This window comes from Caretta caretta, chromosome 10 (genome assembly GCF_965140235.1).
Source record: "Caretta caretta isolate rCarCar2 chromosome 10, rCarCar1.hap1, whole genome shotgun sequence".
In the NCBI taxonomy this organism is placed as follows: Eukaryota; Metazoa; Chordata; order Testudines; family Cheloniidae; genus Caretta; species Caretta caretta.
The window spans coordinates 2,960,077-2,976,951 of NC_134215.1; the positions used below are offsets into that span (position 1 = coordinate 2,960,077).

General features: G+C 45.7%; 1 protein-coding gene across 2 annotated transcripts in view; it reads right to left on the reverse strand.

Moving 5' to 3' along the window:
- The window catches only part of PRKCB (protein kinase C beta), a 250,814-nt gene extending 240,091 nt beyond the window's left edge, over positions 1 to 10,723 (reverse strand). Inside the window, exons 1-2 of one of the 2 annotated variants that reach the window (XM_048866172.2) lie at positions 10,476 to 10,723; positions 9,565 to 9,596 (exon numbers count right to left, since the gene is read on the reverse strand). In XM_048866172.2, coding sequence (XP_048722129.1) covers positions 9,565 to 9,596; positions 10,476 to 10,645 — 202 coding nt within the window. In that variant the 5' untranslated portion in view covers positions 10,646 to 10,723. The remainder of the gene's footprint in view (positions 1 to 9,564; positions 9,597 to 10,475) is intronic. The other variant, XM_048866171.2, reaches the window with a different exon arrangement.
- Positions 10,724 to 16,875: the final 6,152 nt, after the last annotated feature.

Consider the following 16,875-nt stretch of genomic DNA (forward strand, 5'->3'; position numbering starts at 1 on the left):
GACTCTCTTGAAATGGTCTCAAGTTGCAGTGGGGGAGGTTTAGGTTGGATATTAGGAAAAACTTTTTCACTAGGAGGGTGGTGAAACACTGGAATGCGTTACCTAGGGAGGTGGTGGAATCTCCTTCCTTAGAAGTTTTTAAGGTCAGGCTTGACAAAGCCCTGGCTGGGATGATTTAATTGGGGATTGGTCCTACTTTGAGCAGGGGGTTGGACTAGATGGCCTCCTGAGGTCCCTTCCAACCCTGATATTCTATGATTCTATGAAATTCCATCCTGGAATTGAGAAATGTTTCCTGAGGAGAGTTTCATCAAAACTGATCCTTCCCCTTGAAGAGTTTTGGTTTCAACATGTTTGTATTTTTCTGACAAGAAGTCGTTTAGTCAGAAAACTGACCAGCTCTGAGAGGAAAAGGGGACAGGGGCACAAACCTTGAGACGTAAGGAAAAACAGCCTATTATACAAATATTTGTTGATCAAGGTCTCATTTAAGGCCCAACCATTGGATTATCCCTCCACCAGAATTCGTTACTATAGAAGAATTTAATCACAAAACTAGTGATCATACTCTGCTATTGGGGATGGTTCGGCGAATGGTAAAATACCCCTGAAGGAGCAGCAGAAGGCAAAGAAACAGATGATATTCCGTGGGCTTCATATCAGGCCCCATTACTGCTCCTTTCTAACAGGAGTACCCGATTACTGTAGCTAAAATATATATTTTTTTAAAAAAGGGTGGCAGCTATCCTCTCTCAGGAGACTAGAAAGGAAAATCCATCGACGTTAATTGCAATGGGGAAAAAATAGATTTCCCTGATGAACTTAATGGATTTTTGTGCACTTGTAAGAAGAAAGGTGCTAATTAAGTCACAGCCTCTTAATGTACCCAAGTGATATATGCTGCAACAAATAGAACATTTCTACAAGGCATCTGCAGATTCTTGAAGTTCCAGAATTCCCTCCCCATTCCAAAACATGCTAAATGAATCTTGAAGGCAAATATGGGGGGTGGGGGAAATCCAGAGCAAGATAGGGGAGAATGAGAAGGAACCATCGCCACTTGCCTCCTGCTTTAAAGCAGACTCTGGAGGAGGCCTCACTACTAGACCTAAACTCAGAGGGTGCATCTTCTTCTTTTGTGTCTGTCAAACACATTTTTAATCAAAATTCTGCAAAACTAACCATCTGGAGAAACAAGCAGAGAACTAAACCAACTTCCCCTTTCTGTTTCTACCTGCTCAATTGCACCAGTTCTAGCAACAAAAAGAGTTGGGTTCCTTGTATGCAAGCACAGTTCCTTCTTGCAATAGTAAAGTATATTAGGAATTGTTCCACCCCAAAGGCATCCAAACATTCTTCAAAATGATGTTTCCAATGTCTGCAGCATTACATAATTAACATCATTTGTGTTGCAAAAGTAATTGTAGTACCATTTTTAATTAGTCTGTAGGATGACTAACATTTCTCCAGTATACCACTAAATTACTAGTTTTGAGACAACTCAATGACTGGAGTTTGTTTTGTTTTATTTCTCACTTGCAGACAATAAAGACACATTTTGAGTAGCTACATGAAGCAAATGATGACAGAAACAAGACAGAATGTAGCATCGGAATGATTTGCAACTTTAGAATGTACTACAGGTTTCACTTCCGTTTAGAGGGCAGCAAAGGAGTGGGGGAAGGAAAGGGTGGGTTTTAAAGGCAGATACCTTCAAAGCAAGTATTTCTCTCTAAATAAATCCTTATGTTTTGAACCAAGTGTTGAGTTTGAAAACTGAAGCCAAAATGAGAAAGCTGAATTGTAAGACGAGTGAATATTTTGTTTCCAAACTTCAGTCTAAATGAAATACTTGGTGAACACACCTCAGCCAGCCTAATTATAGAGTCAGATAAAGTCATAAAGAAATACAAAAATTGCTGCATATGAGCTAAGCCTCCAAGAGTAAATAAGGCACTTTGTTGTATTTAAAAGAATCAAGATTCTTCTTTCCAAAAATCCTTCCCAATTGCTCTGTACATTCAAAAGGCTGCAAGCAGTAACAGGAGCAAGTTATTTAACATCCACATGTAAGTGAGTCCCACTGTCTGGCTCTTCACCTCTAGGGCAGTGGTTTGATTCTTGCCTGGGTCCGCAGACACAGAAACACGGCTCCATGTCGGCTGGCAACAAAACAGCTGTTAGCAAGTCCCGTTCCTAGAGGACACATGCCCTCATTCCAGAGCCACTGGCACTCCTGTTCGCCAAGGCTTGAATGGGCCACAGGAACCAACAGTTCCCTTCAAGCCAGAGTTGAGGCATGTTAGCTAAACAGATGTGGAGAAAAACAGACTGCCACTGCTCAGGCCATAGGAGTTCTCAGTATAAACAGAGACTTCGTTCTCCAGGGCTTTCAAACCAGCCCTTTTCCCCCCAACACCAGGGTTTTTTAACTGAAAAGGAACAAAGATCATACTCTCAAGTTTCTATAGGAGGAAGGCAATTTCTGTAAAGCCTGATTACAGGTTAATTCTACAAAAGGTGCCTGGTTTTTCCATCTCCACACAGTGTGGCAAAATACCTTGTTTGCCTCAGCAGGCTCAGTCTTTTTTAGCCTTGGAGACTCAGGATTGGGGCAAGGTGAATCCTTATAGGTCCCAGGGTCCTGCTACTCCTCTCCTCAATCAGCCCCCTTGTGCTTGTTTTCCTTCCCTTCTGGGGAGTGAGTGCAGCCTCCCTACGGGGAAGTTCTGGTGTCTTGCTGCAAACAGCCTACTGGTAGTTTCCCTGCTCCCCTCACTCTCCCCCTCCTACCACCCAGGGGAGGGTTTAAAAAGGTCTCAAGTAGTTGGAGTCAGCTGAACCTAATTGATTCCCTAGCAACCCCTTTTCCGGCTGAACCTTATTGCCCCCATGGTTCTCTCTCCTCAGTGGATAGGGAGGGGCCTTTTAACCCCCTGGGACTAATTACTCTCCCTTCCCTTTGTAGCTGTTTGTCCTGGGTTTACCACAACAGTTATTTGTGCTGTGGTAGAGCCTAAGAACTCCAATCAAGGGGCAGGGGCTCATTGTCCTCGGCAAGGCACGGACACCTTTGCCTTGCTTGAGGTGAGCAGACGATCATTAGAAGAGAAGCTTGGCTTCACTAGCAGAACCCCATCCCACTGGAAAACGCCTGGCCAAAATTTTCAAAAATAAGACCCTAACTTAGATGCCTAAATACACCTGCCTTTAGCCAAAATTAAAAAAAAAAAAAAAAAAGGAACTTAATGTCAGCCACTTGCAGATCAGATCTCCCAGGCTGCAGTCTACCACTACCTCCACCAATGCCCTTAATGTTACCACGATCAAAACATTCAATCAGGAATCCCCAGAAGGCAATGCCACTAACCATTAAAGACCATACATGATTGTCTCCCTTGGTCAATAAACCAATGGTAAGCTCATTTCCCCCACACCACCACCCCGCGTCTCTGTTCTATGCTCTTCCATGTTCTCACAGCATGGAAAGAACTCCATTTTAGAACTTTGTAAGAAGCAGCGGGAACTCAAAGTACTAAAAAAAGCCACACTCAAGGCCACATTAAAGCCTTCATACCTTTCAGCGATGACAGATCCTTATGATGCTCAAAGAGTTCCGTCTGTATCTTTTCTTCGCTTATACATAAACTGAACTTTGTTCATCTCCAGCAGCTCCAAACACATCCATAGTCCCCCAGGGACAACTACATTTCCTAGTGTGTCTATTGCTCAACATACATTGAGTGTTATCATTAGCTCATAAGAATCTATGGGCCGAGTTCTGTTCTTGGATGGAGCATGTGTGCAAGACTCCTACCGGCTAATGAAAGCTGCATTCTTCAATCTGAAGGGAGAAGTTGCTCAACAAATTTAGGGTACATGAGAGAGACCAGCAATGAGTGTGGAATTCATGGTATCTTAATCACTCAAATTACCACAAAAAGAACAGGAGGACTTGTGGCACCTTAGAGACGAACCCATTTAAGGTTTCAGAGGAGCAGCCATGTTAGTCTGTATTCGCAAAAAGAAAAGGAGGACTTGTGGCACCTTAGAGACTAACCCATTTATTTGAGCATGAGCTTTCGTGAGCTACAGCTCACTTCAAGTGAGCTGTAGCTCACGAAAGCTCATGCTCAAATAAATGGGTTAGTCTCTAAGGTGCCACAAGTCCTCCTTTTCTTTTAACCAATTTAATTAAGCTAATTGTTGTAGATGCCCTAGAAAGAAAGCAGGGCACAAATGAACACCTCTTTCAGCAGGTACAAGCAGAAGAAAGCAGTTTAGAAATGGGAAACACATATACTTTAGTCAAGTTTCCTAAAGTCTCCTAAACAATGGAATAAAAAATAGGTGGGTAAAATATTAAACCTGAATTGAATTTGTATTGAATAAATGGAGACTCTTAAAACCTCAACAGCGATTTATTGTAAGGCACCTACGCCTACGAGAAAGGAAACTGAACTAAATGGAAACTCGTTCTGGCATGGACATCTCACATAAGAAAAAGCTATTCCTAAGGGCACAAGGGATAGAGCTCCCGACTGGAAGGCCTACGACAGTAATGAAGTAATAAGTGACAAAGGACAGATTCCATCAGATGTGTGACACATATAAAAAAGCAAGTATTTTATTTCATCTAAGACTGGATTGCTTTCTAAAACAAAGTCCTTAGACACAACAATAGAAAGATGTCGGGCAGCCAAGTCAGAATAAAGTACTAAATTCTCCCCCATTTTAGCCCTTAATCATAGCAACCGCCCAACAACTATGCTGATGGAAAGGATGGGTTTGTGGTGAAGACTCTGGACCAGGAATCAGGAGATCTAGATTAAACTCCTGATTCTGCCTCAACTCTATTTGACCTTGGACTAGTCACTGAATTCCTCTGGGTCTCAGTTCCCCATCTGTATGAAGGGTATAACAATCCTTCATTTCTCCAACCCTGCATTTGTCTTGTCAGCTAAGACTGCCAACTCTTTGGGACAGGGTTTTCCACTCCAGGCCACTAGCTCAATGAAGCCCCAACGCATGGCCACCGACAAGATGAGACCCAGATAGAATACAATAGACGTGAACTGCCCTTCAGTTCTCAGCTACTGCAGGAGATTCTTTATGAAGTTAAAGAACTTCAGAGAGTCAAAGTTGGTGCTTGATACTAAAACAATACAACCTGGAATAATTTTAGAGTATGAAAGACCTCTCACCGTCAACGAGAATTGCATTATGGATAGTTTCTTCCATTTAAAAATAATCCATTTATTGAATCCAGTACCATGTATCCTATGACACCTGACTAGAGGGGGAGCCAAATATGAACAAAACCCCCAGTGTTAGGCACTATCCTAGCCTCATGAAACAAGATGACCAATTTGGCACCATATTGACAAGTAAGAGGGTGGGATGATCAAGATTTAATACTGATCATTTCTGGGAGGAAAGGGACTAGCCCCTATGATTCTAGGCCTGGGATCCTCAGTCCTTTCTTCCTGCCATGGGAGAAGTTATAACCCCTCCTGGAGCTTTCTGTGGACTATTAGTGGTCTAAAGGCAAATGGCACATCAAGTTATTCCATGCCTTCAATCTCTAACCTAAAAATATTCTATATAGATTGTGTCTCTATAAACTTATTGTGTACGTAGTGGAAGAGGTTTGGGCTCTGATAAAGATTAGTTCCACTGTTACTAAATTACAGCAGTTTAATCATTAAGTTTAATTCTACTACTGCCGAGAAGATTTTTCATCCACAGATCTCAAAACACTTTCGCAAGGGACATAAAAACTAAAATCCCATAGAAGTTTAATGTTTTGGGAAGCAATTTGGGGGCAGGCACTGCCTATTTTATGTTTATGCTGCGCCCTACCAAGTGAAGCCTGTGATCTGTTTGGAGCCTCTAAGTGCTACTCGAATACAAAACAACGATTTCTTCATGCTCGTAACTTGAAATATCTCAGGGGGTGGCTTATTAAGGCAAGGAGGAGCCTTTACAGACCAGGGTGGGATTTTCAAGAATGTCTAAGTGACTTAGGAGGCTAAATCCTATTGAGTCAACAGGACTTGTGCGTCTGCATTACTTAGGTGAAGAAGAACCTATGGCACCAAGTCTCAGAGCCCAGGAGCGAGAAACAGCAGTGTAAACATTCCCATTTGGGCTAGAGCCTGAGCTCTGAGACACTCCCCCTTCGCTGGATTTTAGAGCACCGGGGCTGCAGCCTGAGCAGTAATGTCACACTGCAAATTTGTTAGTCTCTAAGGTGCCACAAGTACTCCTTTTTTTCTTACTGCTACTTTGGGCACCGCAGCCCCAGCCCGAGTCAATTGAGTCAGGCTCCAAGACTCGGAGCTGCAAGCATAGTGCAGTGCAGACATACCCCCAGATGTTTTGGAGGTCCCACCCAGGAGTCTGTAGGGTGCAGGGGAGAAGGGTTTGTCGGTAACTTTTGAACGTCAGTTGCTGTGCGTTTGCAACTCTGAGACATTTTTTATGTGCCCCACACTGCAGACTAATTTAATACTGGTTACAACCATATAACTTAAACCTTGGAGCAAGTGCTCAATAGTTCCTAATGGTTCCAAAAGAGACTGTAGAAATCTTAAATTTGTCTGCGGCTGAGCACCACAGGCAGGATGCGGCAAACACCACAGCAGGAAAGAGATTCTGCATGGACATCGGATGGTCCAAGCTGACTCTTTTCTATTAGATTTTGACTCTCAATTATGTTATAATTCCGTGGACACTTTTGGCCATGACGTGGCACACAGCAAAAACATTGTAACATTCCACGGGTAGCACAGAGGTTAGCCAGTGGTGTAGTGGTGCAAAATGAAGTGGGTAAATGAACTCAACCTAAACTTCATGTTCCCCAAATGAGAAATGGGTAAACTCGACTTCGCTGCTGGGTATAACCGATGCCAGGTGTGGGATGGGGGAGAAGCACTTGCTGCAAGGCTAAGCCACAAAACACTCCACTGGAGTAACCTGATGAGTGACTCTAAAACCACGTACAAATCCTCAGAGCAAAGGCTACAGATCCCTGGCGAGACACTGACCTTGACTCCCACCCCTACGACTTTCTGTCAAGCAGAGAAAAGCAGGCACAAAGGCTACAACATCAGACCGGGCCTTTAGTCTGATCTCGGAGTTTCTTTGGTTTTGCTAGTTTAAGACAGACAGACCCATCATATAAGTGGCAGATGTTATGCAGCTCTGGATGAAAGGCAGCATGAGTTAAACTGTTATGAGTAGATTTTATTGGGAACGATCTCCAAAACCCTAGCGTCTAGGAGAGTTTCTGCAATGATCCCATCAAGTGTATTGGGACATTAGAACTGGCCTTATTACAGTATTTTGGAACCTTTGTTATAGGCCAGAAATGGGCCATAATAAAACCTCTCCTCTGAAACTCCCTGGCTTCCAGAAGTGTTGTAGAGACAGGTGTCAGACTGGGTTCAAATCTTGAGATAGGTTTCAGAGTAGCAGCCGTGTTAGTCTGTATTCGCAAAAAGAAAAGGAGTACTTGTGGCACCTTAGAGACTAACCAATTTATTTGAGCACGAAAGCTCATGTTCAAATAAATTGGTTAGTCTCTAAGGTGCCACAAGTCCTCCTAATCTTGAGATAGTGATCTCATGCCTCCAGTTTTGTTTCTGTGTCACTTTCAAAGTCTGACGGAGCTCATTTTCTGGTTCTGATGCAGATGAAGTCTGCCAAGACTATCTGTTCTTGTGAGATTTCATTCCACAGAGCCTTCAGTCTCATGCAAAATGGCTGATCTTGAGAGAAAGCCACCAGTCAAAATGGATATTTGGGGACAAGATTTCACGACAGCAAGATTTCAGTGCCATTAAAAAAAATAAATCACAGCCCTGATTGGACTTCAAACAAAACTCCAGCCTGATGCAGATCTGAACCAAACCACCTCAGCCAATACCTAGTTACATTGTATGTGCACGTATGTTACTTAAATACATTTAAGTATTTCCATGCATAAAGATCAAAAATAAAGTGACAACTGCCAGCCACCAAGTATAAAATCAAGCTAAACCGATTTCATGTAATAAGGACACATCATAAATCCCTGAACACAAAAAATCCCCAGCATTATCAAAACATGGAGAGTTCTGATTATAATAACCCTAGAGTCAAGGGGTTTGTTTGTTGGTTTGTTATAAAGCCTTATTTTCCAAGCAGTTTAACTCAGGGCTGCATAGTTAAACAATAATTCCAAAACCAGACAGCCGATAGCTAGTTCACAATGAGCCACACGTTTGGATAGTAGGTTATGTACATAAAAAGTGAGTTCACCTATCTCCACTGCTTTCCTTGGACCTCACCTATATTTCAAGTGATGAAACATGACTAGCACTCAGTTTAAAAGCATTGACCAATCCCTTAGATATTAAGGTGGGGGGGGGAGTGGAAATGACTAAGCTACTTCATTGTGACTGTAGCTTCTGCATAAATTTTGACTCGATTCCTGATTCCATCATCCACCCGCAACCCACACCACTTTCAATAATAATATTCCTGAAGTGGTAATTTACATGCTAGGCTGGAATAGCTCCAAGAGTAAAGCCAATCCCTTTATCCAATACATATTCTGCATTAATATCCACCTGATTGCAGGGGGGAGAGACTTGTTGGGAGGGGTCTGGGGGAAAGGGCATCGGCCAAGATATCATTTACTTAGACTAAGTCTCTTTGCACACTGCCTAAGACAGGAGCTCCCATCATGGACTAGGATCTCACTAGGTGTAACACAATAATAACGATAAACACCTGCTGTCCATCCACTAACAGGGATATCAATAGCCACCTAGTGCAAGTCTGTTCTCCACCCAGCACACACTCCGAAGCAGTGGTCAGCCTTAGGTCAATGTGGTTGCATTGGATGGTGGTGCAGGTAACACCCATCCTTCGTTGCTGCAGAGTCCCCCCTCCTACCCTGTCTGAGTAAAGCTACAGCTGAGAGGAGTCACTGGAGCATGTTGAGGAAACTCACTTTTAATTAAGTCATCAATGAAAGTTATTATCAAAAAGGAACCATTAAGCACCCCACACCACCCCCAACAGACAGAAATAACCAAAAAGGGAAGCAAAGAGTTTGGGCTGACACACTGTCATTGCACTTCCCCACCAGTCACACCACCCACCCACACTTCCTGGCTTTTGTCAGTATCTGTCGGTACCTTACAGCTACTTAACCAGAGGGGGCTCTTGGTTTTGTTTTTCCCAGCTTTGTCTTATATGCTCTGCACACATCTCATGAAGGGAAGCCCTGGCCCCCCAGGGACCCCCCGCAGGGCACAAGCCACCAGGCAGGGAGCTGCTCTGGCTTTACATCAGCGCAGTGAAAACCTGAGCACTAGGCTCCCACAGGGCTTTTCCCAGCCACATTTGAGAACTTCAAAGATGCTTTTTAGGAGGCTTAGAGATTCCCCTGTTTGCAACACCCACAGCAGACCATGGCAGAGATCTCACACACACACTCAGGCCTGTTTGACAGGGGACTCCCCCCCGACACACACACAACAAGGTGAAATGCAATACAGGTGAAGCACCTACCTTGACACTGGAATCCTTGCTTCCCAAACCCCCTGCAAAGGGAAAGACACACACAATTAGCATCCTCAGTGCATCAGCCCACACACTAACCCACCCACCCCCACCTTCTCCCTGGGTTGAGCTTCCCCAGTGACAGCCTCTCAGATCCACACATCTGGAGCTGGAAGGAGACTGACAGCAGCTGGCAACCTGTTCCCAAAGAGCTGCTCCCCCACAGGGACATTCAAACACCCCCCTGGGGATACAGGCTGGGAAGTGCCCAGCAGCTGGTTCAATGCTGCTGAAACAACCCTCTGGAGGATTTGTGCCCTGCCCCTGGGGAAAGACTGGGTGCACCAGGAAAGCAGAGGGGGGTGGGATTTGGGGAGAGGGGAGGCTCTAGTTTAACAGTCTTGCTCCCCAGCTGCAGGGAGTGAATTTACCAGCTGGAAGCAAGGGGGGGCACACAAGGGAGCACCCGGTAAAAAGCAGGTCCTTCCTGTTGTGTGAGGTGCCAGGGAGGAGCAGAGTGAATGTCCCAGAGAGCTGGGCATGCCCTGGGGTGCACAAAGGAGGAGCCCCAGGGAGACAGGGGTAGCTGGTGAATACAGAGTCTATACAGGGGTGCAAGGGGGCACAGAGTCATACAGACAGATCCCTAGGAGAGCACACAAGCCAAGGGGGGCCGGGGGTCCCTGGCAATGCATGCAGGGGACACCGGTGTTCCCGCATGGGACACACAGCCGTGGGGGGCGCTGACAGGGCTCCCCCCAGGGAGCACGGAGCGAGGGGGCTGGCAGCGCGCGCCAAGGGACGCAGGCAGAGCCCCCGGGGACGCATGGCTGCGAGGGGCCCGAGAAAAGCGTGCCGGGGGCTGCGGGGGTCCCGAGCGGTGCACGCCGGGCGGGCGCAGGGGCCCCGGGCGCACTCACCAGATGAAGTCGGTGCAGTGGCTGCAGAAGGTGGGCTGCTTGAAGAACCGGGCCGTGAACTTGTGGTTCTTCACCTCGTGCACGTTCTTCTGCCTCAGGGCCCCCTTTCGGGCGAAGCGGACCGGGCCCTCCTCGCCCTCGGACCCGGGGGCGGCGGGCGGCTCCGCCATCCTGCGCTGCTGCCCGGCGCCTCCGCCCCTGCTCGCCCGCGGAGCCCGAGCCGCAGCTGGTGCGGATGCCGCGCGCGAGCCGGATGCAGCCGCCCGGCACCTCTGGCTGCAGCTGGGCAGGGAGAGGGAGAGACCCTGCCCGCCCCGCCCACTCATCTGCATAGGGCCCGCCCACTCCTCTCCATGCGAAGTCCCGCCCCGGATCCGTATTTGCATAGCCGCTCCCCCTGCACCGGCGGCGCGGCTCCTAGCTCCGCCCACCGATTCCCCCCCCCCTTACTTGCCCCAGCCCCACCAGCAAGGCTGCCAGCCCCGCCCACTCCGCTCATTTCAATAGACACGTCCCAAGCCCCTCCCACCACGGATTGATTTGCATAGCGTGGCCCTCGGTGTCAAAGGGGCAGTGCTCGCAGCCCCGCCCACCTGGGCCCTGATTTGCATAGCCCTGCCCACCCCCTGTTGGGCATAGCTTTGCCCCCCTGCGACTTTATCTGCAAACTCGCCCACACACTTCTAATCTGCATAGCTCCACAACCTCGTTTGCATATATCTGCCCCAGACCCCGCCTACCCTCTCCTTGTTTTCAGAGCTCTGCCACCCAACATCCCTTGAGCTGCCCATCCTTCTTAACACCCCCTGCAAGCCCCACCCACTCCCCACTTCATTGCATCGGGAGCCCCCCCAAATATCTACCCCATCCTTCTTAACACCCCCTGCAAGCCCCACCCACTCCCCACTTCATTGCATCGGGAGCCCCCCCAAATATCTACCCCATCCTTCTTAACACCCCCTGCAAGCCCCACCCACTCCCCACTTCATTGCATCGGGAGCCCCCCCCCAAATATCTACCCCATTATTTGCATATCATGCCCTCAGCACCTTCCGCAGGGCCACTATCTCCGCCCATCAACCCAAGGGTCAGGCTCATGACTGAGGGCAGGCAAGGGTGGCTTGTAGGCGTGAGCTGAATAGGTGGCGGCCTGGAGGGCCACATTCCAGGGGGTGACATGACTGGGGAAGGAGGGTCCTAGTGCAGCGAGAAACCATCCCACCAGAAGCCCCCATGCGGCAGGAAAGAGCCCTGGTCCCCAGCCCAGGCTGTAAGAAGAACGTGGCTGACTAGGGACACAAGAAGGAAAGGTAAGTGAGAGCATGAGAAATAGATAGATCCCTCCTTGAGACTGGGGGGTGGGGGGAATCTTTCATAAAGGAAAGGAAAACAATTACCCGAGTTCCCAGATCATTTCCTCGTTCTCTTCCTTGCGAAAAGCCCCACATCCCTAAGGAGTCTCTCTCCAGTACCTATTAAGCATGACAGATCAGGCGCCAAGTGCACTTCCATTCACGAAATGACACACAAACAACGGTGCACTCCATACCCATAAATACCCAGGGAGGGCAAGAAAACACAACCTACCTCATCTTCACAACCACCCCAGTAATAATCAGGGGTGAAAGCAAGCTAGGAGTTACTGCAATACACGTACATAATAAAATAAATAAATAATGTAATATGGAAATCCCTTCTTTAAACCATTAAGGGACATGTCAGTCTTGTAGAGAAAATATCCAGAGTAAATGTGAGTTCCCTGAGATTTCATAGCGTTAAAGGACCAGAGGAGACCATCATGACCTAGTCTGATCTCCTGCACCTGAACTGCAGTGGTGGGGAGATGTCATGTGAATGGGGTATCCCAGACTGAGGTCAGGAGTGGCTCAGAGAGGAGAAAATTTAAACCCCAAACCTGCAGCTGAATTCTGTGGGCAAACCCCTGCCTCTATGCATTTGCCCAGAGCTGTGCAGTAATCAGCTCAGCGAGCAGAAATGAAGCCTTAGATACCATGAGCAGAGTCAGGCAGGCTGAAGATTTGCTTATGTTGTTCTCACATGTCCTGTTTATTCGGGGGAGGGAGGAGGAATCCAGTGCCAATTAGTTCAGAGGCACTGTCAGGTTTGTTTGTTTTTGAATCACATAATTTAAACAATTCTTTTATCCAATTTACTAAAAATACCCCAGATACTTAAAGTGAAAGGATTATTAAAATCTCATTTGCCATGCTTTTATATATATATATATATATTACTAGCTGTTGCACATCCCTGATCCTGGACAATGAAAACAGATTTGTCAATTTCACTTTAGTGTCTAGTCAGTTTTACTTTCAGATTCTCATGCACCAGCCCAACATTGCAATGTTGGGGTTGAAAATAGTGCAGGGCAAGGTCTAAATCCACACACAAACTTGTTTTAATTGAATTTTAAACCAATAATGGGACTATTTCTATTAATATTAAGGAGGCTTAACTTTTTTGTTTGTTTGTTTTTTTCCAGAATAAACAAGACGTGAAAACAACATAAACATAACCCTAATATCCTGGAAATGCTGCAATATCTTCATCCCATGCAACAAAAGTGTTATCCCTTGATAGCTCCCACATTCATGGATGCTTCCTTCCTTATGGACTGGGACCTGCACCAATCTGCAGGAACATTAATACTAATCAATTATAATAATAAATAATTTTTGCAGAAAGCCACAACACTTCATCAAAGGCTTTGAAAGATAGCCTATTTAGAGACAACTCTGCTGACAAGTTCTTTCTGTGAACACACAGACTTGTTACTAACACCTGATGCCTCATTTTAAAACAATTTGCCAAGTGATCTTACTCTGAAGAAGGAAAAATAAATGGCTGCAGCCACACCACCTTGCACGAAGATTTTGGTCATAAATTAAGATGAACAAGAGCCTTCCGAAGAAAGCACAGGGTGCTGCAGAAAGCAGTAGCAGTGGTTCAGCAAGTGATGCTCATCTTGCTAAATTAGACCTCCCAGCATATGCTGCAGGATGACCTGACTTTTGAGTGTGAGGTTCTGGTCGCTTGTGGTGATGAAAGGAACTTTACTTGGAACTTTTCACAAAATATTTAGAAATAATACTTTATACGCTCCCAGCAATGAGGAATAATAACAACACTAAGCATAATGGGTCATTCTGAGTCCCATCTTGTGTACTTTTGCTAAAGAAAATGGCATGTTACCCTGAGAGCATGCTACCTTTAGCACAACTAGGTTGAATTCTGCTCAGTGTTGTTTGCACATCCTGGGCACTTTACCTGTTTCTTTTTTGTTGGTGGTGTTTTTTGTCATTTATTTACCTATTTTCAAAATAAAATCTACATTGTAACTGTAAGTGAACTCAAAGTGTAGCAGAACCACAGAGGTTGGTTTTTTTAATTTCCCAATTTAAGTGTTAATAATCATGTTAGCATTCATACTCCAGCATCCAAAATGATGGCATATGGAGAGGTGTCAATACCGGGTCCAGTTCCTGTATTTAGGAGATTAATTTAAACCAGCACCTATCAGGTTACATTACAAGGTAGGATTTTCAAGGGTATGTTCATTTGAATGGGAATTGGGTATCCACATTTCTTAGGCAGCTTTGAAAATGTCAGCATAAGCTTCCCAGTAGTTTCATTAATACAAGAAAGGTCCTAGAGGTGCACTGAAAGCACTTGTGCAAGCAAACAGCACTCCCTGGGTTAGGGGGAGCATGGGGCTAACAGGTAATCAGCTCTGTTCATTCCCACTGCTGTAGAACTGCAGACAGGATTCTGAACCAAAAATTCCTCTGAAAAAGACCCATGCCTTCTGCCAGCCAAGAAGGGCAAGATACTGAACGTGAAAATAAGCAACACACAAAATATTTCAGACATTTTGCCCCTGCTGTGCTATCGCTCCTCTCTTCTCCAAGGATCTCCAAGGATTTCACAGAGAATATATGCTTAATGCTCACAACACTCCTGAGAGGTAGGTACGTGCTATCCCCATTTTACAGATTGAGAAAATGAGGCACACAGGATTTAATTTCCTTGCCCCGCAGACTCACAGAGAGTCAGAGTCACTCCAAGACGCCACCGTCCCCCTGCAATTGCTGGAGGGTGTGAAAACAAATACAAGCAGTAGTGGGGAGACCGGTGAGACAGCAGGGATCAGGAGAAGGCTCAGTGGGAGGTATGATTCATATCCTTAGGAAGGGAACTCTTCTTCACAGCACATGGAGAAGGGCCAGCTCCCAGGAAATGAAAGAGCTGAGTGAGTGAGCTGTGTTACTGTATCTGGTTCACAAGAAATGCTTTGCTGGAAGAAACTGGTATTAGACCAGGACGTGATCATTAAGGGAGATAAATAACAAAGTTCTTCTGAGTGTCCATGAGGAGGATTGGAGGTGAGCTGCCAGAAACAGAATTAATAGATTCATGGATTTTAAAGACAGAAGGGATCGTTATGATCATAACACAGGACTCATCCAGGGGCTGCTCTCCTGAGCTCAATAACTTGTAGTTGAACTACAGCAGCACCTCCAGAAAGACATTTCATTTTGATCTAAAGAAATAGTGAGTCCGGTTTTCCTCTCCCGTAAGCCAGTCAGACGCTGGTGGGATTATACTGACTTCTCTGGGTTTAGTTCCTATTTACAAGGATTTACAAAAGGATCAAAATACATTTTACTCCTGTTTCAGTAGGTTCACAAAAATAAACTAACTTCTCAACAAAATTTAATATTTAGCAAACTAACTTGCCATAAATAATGTATTATTTCAAATAGTTTCTCAAATATCAAGCTGAACTATTTTTATAGTAACCTAGATTATAAAAAGTACTATTTAAAGATTGAGTATGAGTGAGAGCAGAATCAGGCCCAAAGTTTCTGTGAGAAACTGTTCATTGGTATCTAGGGCATTTCTGATGACACCAGAGTGACTTTGCCTGTGGCACAGAGGTCACAGAAGGGAATGCCACACACCCATCCTCGAGTCGGTGCTCAGCACCTTGCAGCATCTGAACCTTAAAATGGACTGATTCTACCTGAGAATATTTCAAAGCAAAAGTCACAACCTGAGCTGATGGAAGTGTGTACGTCCTGTGTGCTACGCACATCGTGTTGGCACAGAATAGCATACATTGTATAAAACAACTTGATCTTGGTTGCCCAACATTGGTCACACTTTAGTGTAGTAAGTGAAATATGGTTTCAAAACTCAGATACAATGTCTCTGCTAGTAGGCTCCAAGTAATAAAAAGCATGTTGAAGTCAGGAGGATGGATGTCGGTGTTGCATCAAACTGCACCAACCAAGTCAAGAGAAAGGGGTGAACTGTAACTGCAAACTGCACTTGTCTATTGCTTTGCATGGCAGTGTGTGGTTTATTTGCTTTGTTTCCTACTTTGGTACATTTGAATTCTATTTCGCAGTAAAAATAGTTTTAAGGAATTACAGCAGTGCCAGGAAGGGTTTATTTCTGACAAAAGACTGGAATAACTGGCACTGTACTCTCTGACAAAAAGACAGCACCCAAGGGACAAGATAGAGATTCTTGCAGTTTGCAGAGAAATCTTCACACCCATGCAACAGTGCCCGTGTTCCTGGGGAAACGATGGTGTAACAGGAGTTAACTGTCACGGCATTATGATTCTTGTACATTGGCATCCTGGGTCATGGCACATGGGCCACAGTCACTTGTCTTTTATTTATTCATGGTGTTTCAGCATTGTGAGCCCAGACTGTTTCATTCTGTATTTAAACTTGAAGAGGCTTGAGAATGCTTTTTTTTTTACCATTAGAGGATGTGTTTCTGAGCAACCTAAATCCTCCCCAGAAAGCCTGTGGAAAAACCATCAGAGCAAAACCAAATATACAGGTACTAACAGCAGCATTAACCCTTTTCTCCCTGCACTCGGTGGCTCTATCTATACTTGGTATGCTAACCACCATTTCTTCCCCCGGCATGCCCGGAACACCCCTCTTTTGCCCACCCACAGAAATGGTCCCCCAGGAGCACAGGTGAGCACAGCACGAGTACACTTCGAGCAAAGCTAGCCATTCCACCGTCCTCCTCTGCCCCCACTGTCCACCATTTCAGTGGCAACTGGCACAGTTAGACAGCAACTGGTGCTCCTCCCAAATGCCAAGGATTACTCCATTGCACCAGACTGTGGTTATGGTCTGGACCCAGGAGCAATGCTCCTTCTGGCAAATCTCATACCGACATACTGCACACACCTGGCTACGCTGCAGTCGGAGGTGCAAGACCATTGCAGCGGTAGCTCAATGAACGGCTAGTCTTGGTTTCTGGGTCTCATACTTACTGCCTGGACACCTCCACCATCCCACTGCAGGCAGCTGCTTCAGACTTCCGCCAGCCACTCTGCAAAAGCCGCCAC